The sequence below is a fragment of the Thamnophis sirtalis genome, unplaced genomic scaffold (genome assembly GCF_051295495.1).
Source record: "Thamnophis sirtalis isolate CommonGarterSnake01/CBP01778 unplaced genomic scaffold, rThaSir2_p1.2 scaffold_5, whole genome shotgun sequence".
Classification (NCBI taxonomy): domain Eukaryota; kingdom Metazoa; phylum Chordata; class Lepidosauria; order Squamata; family Natricidae; genus Thamnophis; species Thamnophis sirtalis.
Window position 1 is genome coordinate 80,702,003 of NW_028261385.1, and position 7,532 is coordinate 80,709,534.

Genomic DNA, 7,532 nt, shown 5'->3' on the forward strand with positions numbered 1-7,532 from the left:
TAAGGTATCTTAGAACTCTCCTGACCTTCTCCCAGGTTACTGTATAGTCTTAAAAGATAAATACCAGGGACAACAATTTTCTTTGGCTAACACCTTTCCAGATTTGCAAACATGACAGGGCATTTTGGGTACCTGTAGATCCAAAATAAAGAACGTTAGCTAGTCAGTTCTCCATACTGTAAATGTAGAAGTACTGCCAGATGAATGTATTTTTTTATTTTTTATGATGGGCTGCTGCTGCTGCTTTTTAAAAATTAAAGACTCTGTAGAATACAGAAATACTTAGCAATCAAAATAAATTCTTCATCACAATATTGCCTTACAGTTGTCATTGACTACTACAGTGTCCTTGCAATACAGGATAAAATCTGCAGTCAATAAAAGATGTCATTGCAAGGCACATTATCTGCCCTGCAAAATCTACCACTTCAATAATTGCTTTAGAAGCCAGTTCTGATGTAATGCTTGGTCAAGAAGACAGAAATATCATGTTACAAGCTTTACAAATTCCACCTGCATTATATATATTAAGACCAAATTTCCAAAATATTTTCCAGAACCTAAGGCACTAAAACACTTCTATGAAAATAATTCCAATAAGCCTCAGAGAGCTTATTTCTGAGTATAACTTATACACAGGAGCACTCTCAACTGAAACAAACAACTTCAGTTCCTCCATTTTTAATAACTAAGCTACTTTCTTAAACAAGGTGGCTGACCAATTCCAAACACTGCTGGTTATCTGAAGCCATCTTAGTCTGGTTTCAGGAGAGGGCCAAGGAGACAACTTTGATTGTTTTGACAGAGGATCTACTGAAGACTGTAGTGGGAAAAGTATCTCCCTGCCAGCACCCCTGGATCTCTCAGCAGCTTTTCATACTACTGATCACTAAGCCCTTTTGGAGTACTAGAGAATTGGAGATCAGAGACTATCGTGGTGCTGTTCCTATCTCTATGGCAGTTTTTGGAGTCCTATATCAGGGGATTAGAGTTGCTAGGGAACTGCAGGGTTCTGTTCCATCTCCTATGTTCTTCAATATTTATATGAAACCTTTGGGTATGATTGTCAGGAGGTATAAAGCTGGATTTAGACATTTTTCTGTTTTCTTCTTTCTAGTTTCACACGGTGCATTAATCCCTGTAATCAGCTCCTTCTTGGACTAGACTGTGGTACTGATGAAACATAAACTTGGATCTAGTGGGTTTGGTTGTTGGTGATAACTCTAGTACAGGGATGTCAAACTGAAGGCCTGGGGGCCAGATCACTGGAAACAGTGAAGGACTGGCCCGCAGTGCCTCTGCCAGCAAAAAGGGAGCTCGAGCTCCATTTTTGTTGGCAGAGGGTTGCAGAGGGCTGTCACAGCTCGAGAGCCTATTTTTAGTGGCAGAGTGTTTCGGCCACCACAGGTGCCCCAACACGAGTGATGTTGAGCTGGCCACACCCACCTTGGCCACACCCACCCTGGGCCCTTGAGGTCAAACACGACTCTGATGCAGCCCTCAATGAAATAGAGTTGACACCCCTGCTCTAGTACAAGGGGCATTTTCCTTGCATTGGTAAGGATTGCATTTCCACTCAAAGAAGTGTGTAACTTTAGGGTACTGCTTAATCTCATCCTATCATGAGTACTTGGCTAGAAATAGGGGTTAAGGATACTTTTCTTTTAGCTGTATGAGTTATCAACTTTGCTTTATCTGACCTGAATTTTGTGATTTACTCCAGTGGTGGGATTAAAAAATTTTGACTACTGGTTCTGTGGGCGTGGTGTGATGGGTGTGGTGTGGCTTGGTGGGCATGGCAGAGGAAGGATACTGTAAAATCTCCATTCCCACCCCACTCCAAGGGGAGGTTACTGCAAAATTCCCATTTCCTCCCAATCAGCTGGGACTCGGGAAGCAGAGAATAAATGTGGGTGGGGCCAGTCAGAGGTGGTATTTACTGATTCTCTGAACTACTCAAAATTTCTGCTACCAGTTCTCCAAAACTGGTCAGAACCTGCTGAAGGCCACCTCTGATTTATTCCTGAATAGATTACTGCAATGCAGTTACATGGGAATGCATTTGAAAAAAACTGGGAAAATGCAATAAACCCAGAATGCACAACATCTGTCTGGTGTTTCCCTTTGAGTACATGACACCTGTTTTGGCTTAATTACACTGGCTTCCTCTTGCTTTTTGAGCTCAATTTGTTTAACATATAAAGCCCTCTGTGGCCTGGGTCTTGCCTACATGAAATAATAATTTCTCCATGAAATTATGAGTAGGCTTTCCAAGCATCCTATTTGGTATATTATGAGTGTCATCAAGAAAGGAGGCCTAGATTAGAAAAAGGTAGATCCAGGGCCTTAGAGTAGATTAAAATCATGGGTTGATTTTAATAGAAACTTACTTTAAATAAGCATTTATGTCCTTGTTATTGCAAATTTATAACTTGTTGCTATGTCAGATATGGATGATATATTTTTATTGGTATTCTGTTAATATTTTAACTAGGATTCATTGTTTCTTTGTGAATGCTGTTTGAATTGATGTAACATGTTGTTCCTTCATAATGTTTATTGTTGTATTGTGAAAAATCAGTACACCGCAGTATAAATTTAAAAACGAATTAACAATGTCCATTGTAAAGCTATTTTAAGACAAAATATTACTTGATCAACCACAATAAATGATAAACCATAACTTTGAAGGCCATTATAGGAAGTAAGGGAAGCATCACATTATACATTATGGTGAATTCAATCACTCAATAGTAATAGCACTTAGACTTATATACCACTTCCTAGTGCTTTATAGCCCTCTCTAAGCAGTGTACAGATTCAATATATTGCCCTCAACAATCTGGGTCCTTATTTTACTGACCTGAGTCAACCTTGAGCCTGGTGAGATTCAAACTGACGAACTGCTGGCAATTGGCAGTCAGAAGTAACCTGCACTACTGCATTCTAACCACTGCGCCACCACCTCAAGCCTAAAAAAAGTCCATGTACTACTCAGCAGTATTAAAATACAGTGAATGACATCTTCACACTCATACCAAATCTCTACATCAGTAGCCAGTTTGACTAATAAACTCCTGAATGAAAAGCAGAATATAAATCAAACAGAGAATAAAATATTTTATCAACCCCAAGTACTGTCATAGATTGGGCTCATGGTGGAAATGTAACATCATACAAGGAAAACTGTATTTTGCATTTTCCTGGTATTCAAAACCATAATATTCAGTACTTGATAAAGTCGAAAATTTGTCATTGTGCAAGGTTTATGTTTGTGCTTGCTACAGTAACCATACAAAAATCATGAATATAAAATATTTTTATCTTATATAAATCCTTATCAATCAAAATCTTTCTCCAAATTATTTTAACAACCTTGCAACTATGTGTTTATTCTGAAGAATTTCAGTGCAAGAGTATTCATCTAGCAATAAACATTTTTGAAACCCTGACAAATAATTGAATTAGGCCAATGTTAAGAAACTGAGGCATGAATCACACACATAAGTAACCTAGATGTGAAAACTCCCACAACAGCCAAAGATTTTTTGTCATGAAATCTTCACATTTGCAGAAAACTTCTAACAGGTATCTCTGACATATAGGGGAAATAATAGACCACATCTTGTGAGTAATAAACTTTTTTTCTCCATACAATATTTGCGAGTAGTACATTTTGTGCCACAGAAGAGATCAAAAACGGAACTGCAAACTGTAAAGACTGCTTATCAGATTGGCATAATCTATAAATCAAGCAGCATAACACATCCACAACACATTATGCATTGATTTGGAAGCAGGATAGCTAATTATACTGCCTTTTCTTCTTCAATGTAAATCCTACCCTCACTATTTTCTAAGGTGAAGCAAACAGTGATAGTATTCAGATAATGTTATATGGGCTTGTTTTATACTTTGCTTGCCTTTAGAAACTGTCCTACTATTACTTCAATGTGTTCAATTGAATTTCAATTGAACTGAATGTTCCTTGTGTCTTTATATATTGTTTCTTAGTTACACATGCTTTATCTTTGAGATTCAGTTTTTGATAAAAACCTAAAGGGGGCATGCATAAGGATACCAGTGTGCCTACCGTCTCTGTTCTACTGTCTCCATTTATCTGTACTTATTTTCTTTGTTTATGTTTATACCTATACCTGCTATCTTGTACATGTTTGACATGTAAATAAGATGAATCAAATAAAAATCTTATAGCAGTATTAAACACTTTGTGATTGTTAACCACATATTGATTCACATTTGTAGACACAAAACTCAGATGAAATGTTATTTAGATAAAAACATTAAAATAGTCTGCTCCTAGCATACAAAAATCAAGGCAATATAACAATGGTATGTTTTGGGTATGTAAGTGTGGCTACAGAAAAGTTTCATTAATAACTGCAATAATTTGTCTTTGCAATAACTAACCTTTCCATCAGGTTCTGGTGATACTTCATCCACTTTGTTGCTGCTAAGTTTACTTTTCACAAATTCTTCTACTTGCCCATTGAATTTCATGAAAGTCACATAGCATATATATGCACTCAGTAATATTAAACTTTCCCACCACCTAATGAAATTATCCAAAAAGAAGATGATTAGCAGTATCAAGTCTAAGATGTAAAAGGACACATCCCGAAAGAGTGGCCACCAAGTAAGGTGCAAAATCTGTTTAGAAAATAAAGCACACATCCCAATCACAAATAGGATGTTGAATACTGCAGATCCAACTATGGTTCCAATGCCAACATTGCTGTGAGATATAAAGATTCCTATTAAAGAAGTAAAGAGTTCGGGGGCTGAGCCACCAGCGGCCATAAACGTTGCCCCAGCAACATCATCAGAAATTTCAAGTTTTTCTGTGATGACTGTCAGTGAAGGAACAAAGAACTCATCACAGACAATAGCTAAGGCTACAAACATGTAAATCATTCCAATGATATGAAGGATCACAGCACCCCGCCGTCTTTCCTCAAGAGAAAAAAGATCTGTTGGGTAGTCCCCCTGAGAATGTTCCGTGTGGTTATCATGTTCATCTGCAAATTTCAAAGAAAAAGATGAACCCGGGGTATCGTTTTGATTCCGTTCTTGGTAGTCCAATAGAGTTCTTTGACGCACGGACTTGGACTTTTCACTGTCCAGACTGCTGATGGTCTCTGTGCTATAAGGTCCCAACTGGAAAAAGGCACTAATTGAAAGTGAGAGTGTGCTCATAGCCATAATACCCAGGAAAAGTCCCGTTATCCGAATCAGTCTCTGTTTTTTCCTTATATGTTGATGTTTCTTAAAGCCATGCAATGGATCCCGCAGGCACCATTCTTCAAGAAAATGAGCAGCAATATTTTTGTACTGAACCATTTTTGAAGTAAGTTTGTTTGTGGTCCAAGAATTCAGAGTCCGATAGGTTTTTCTTTCATACTTCCTTTATTCTTCAATTAAATGGTACTTTGATGTTTTCTCTGAACCAAGGATTTATGAAGTTCATGCCTTGGCTGTGATTAAAAAGATAATATTTTCATCAGTTTAGAGATGTTTGACATCAGGTGCACCTAAAAACATTGCCCTGTACACACATCTTAAAAGTTTTAATGTGCTATAACATGCAATAAATTTACAATAAAAACAAATTTATATTAATATTATGCATGCTTGGAAACTTGGAATTATCTCAAAAGCTAATCTTTCATTGCAAATTTGAACCTTGATTCTATTTATTTAATTCCTATAAAAGAATCAGAATCTTTTTCTTTCATGATTCCAGAGCAACAATTTCATAATAGCTTCTTTCTACTTATTACTTTTCTTGTCATGCTTAATTTATTGAGCTGATTTTATGTGCATTAATTAACCAGCATAAATTCATTATTATATTAAGAATGAACCTTAAATATTGTCAGGGAAACAAAATGGAAAGATGTTCTGTCTCATTTCTATATTTACCTAAAAACATGAGGCTGTTTTAGTTTTTTTTGTTAGATGTGTCTAACTCTAACCAAAGTCTAAATAAACTGGCACCTAGGTACTTTAGAAGTATCTAAGTAGTGAATCAATCTTCAAATTAACATACACAGTTAAAATATGACATTTTGCTATGCTTTCAAATAAAGCAGAAAATGTAAACATCTTCCACATTTTCGTGTATCTTTCTCTAACTATCAAACGCAGGTCTGTTGTTAAATATACAACCTAAGAATTAAATTAAATTTTCTCTTTTCCAGAAAACACTATTCCTTTAAACATATCTAGAGTTAAGGGGTTAATTATCTTTTTGTTCTTGTTGTTTGTTCTCTTTCAACTCTTATTCCTGTGCACTTTTGGTAACACACTGATTACAGTGAAGTGCAGAAACAGGGCTTCTTGTACTATTGCCTTACAGTTGCTTCTAAGTAACTATTCCTCAAAAAATGATATCATTGAAATCCTAAACACACACACACACACACCAATTCCAAACCAAAATTTCCAATTCAGCTCTGGGAATCCATCAAGAAGAACCAGGTTATCTCTCACCCTCTTAGGATTAAAAGCCAGAGTCCATAGCCACCCTGCAGATCCACTACTAAAAAAAGAAGTAATTAAAATTACGTAATTATGCTTGGTGCAGGGCCCACACTGATCTACGAAGTAATCATCCCCTTCGCTCTCTCTTCTTACTCTCGAGTAGATACAGAGTGCCGCGCTGGAGGCTCCCAAAAAGGTTTAAAAGCCCCCCTGAACCCCTCAAACGGCATGCCTCCTTTTTACTAGCATCCCTAATCGCGGAGCCTATTATTGCAGGAACTTCGCGGGAGGAAGTTCTTCATCCCACCCATCCCCTTGGGTGGAAACTTCACGCAAGCAAGGGCTGCCGCCTTTGCCCCGAAATAAGGGCGACGGGGGCAATCACCTGGGTCCTGCCGAAGACGCCCCGGGTTCAAGAAACCAAGTGGATCGGGTGGAGGGAAGCGCGGGCTCGCCTTTCTCTCCGGCTCCCTTCCTCGGACTTTCTCCAGCCTCCACGGGGACGATGCCGCAAACGCTGCAGCCTTCTCACCGTCGAGAGGCTCCTTCCCTCCCTCGCCGAAAGAAATGCCTGCTGGACTCCCTCGCCCGACCGTGCCCGACCTCTCCGCCCAGAAGCAAACGCGGGGAAGGTCAGGAGAACGGACGAGTTGCCGGCCGGCCGATCGCTGCCACCGCCTCTTACCGGGCCACGTGAGAAGACGAGCGCCGGCTCAACCCGGCCGCGCTCCCGCGAAGACGAGCACCCACCTACACACACACAACAAACCAACCTCTGCTCTTCTCGCCGTCCGGCTTCAACCACGGGAGCCACGCCCACTGTCCCTCCCGGCACGCGCTGGCCAAAGCCTCTCCCCCCCGCGTGCTCCTGGACCCTGAGTGGTCGGGCGCTGAGGGGAAGGCGATGCGGGGATGAGGGGTGGGTTGGAGGGTGTACCGTCCTCTGTCGCTTAGCCGCGAAGCTTCTAAATGGTCATAAGTCACTTTTTTCAGCACTTGTAACTAAACTCTTGTTAGTCAAGGACTAC

At 39.5% G+C, this 7,532-nt stretch overlaps 1 protein-coding gene across 2 annotated transcripts in view; it reads right to left on the reverse strand.

Moving 5' to 3' along the window:
* Nucleotides 1–7,238, reverse strand: part of SLC24A2 (solute carrier family 24 member 2) — an 80,885-nt gene extending 73,647 nt beyond the window's left edge. For both annotated transcript variants that reach the window (XM_014057753.2, XM_014057751.2), the window contains exons 1-2: nt 6,890–7,238; nt 4,432–5,495 (exon numbers count right to left, since the gene is read on the reverse strand). In XM_014057753.2, coding sequence (XP_013913228.2) covers nt 4,432–5,361 — 930 coding nt within the window. In that variant the 5' untranslated portion in view covers nt 5,362–5,495; nt 6,890–7,238. The remainder of the gene's footprint in view (nt 1–4,431; nt 5,496–6,889) is intronic.
* Between the last annotated feature and the right edge of the window lie 294 nt (nt 7,239–7,532).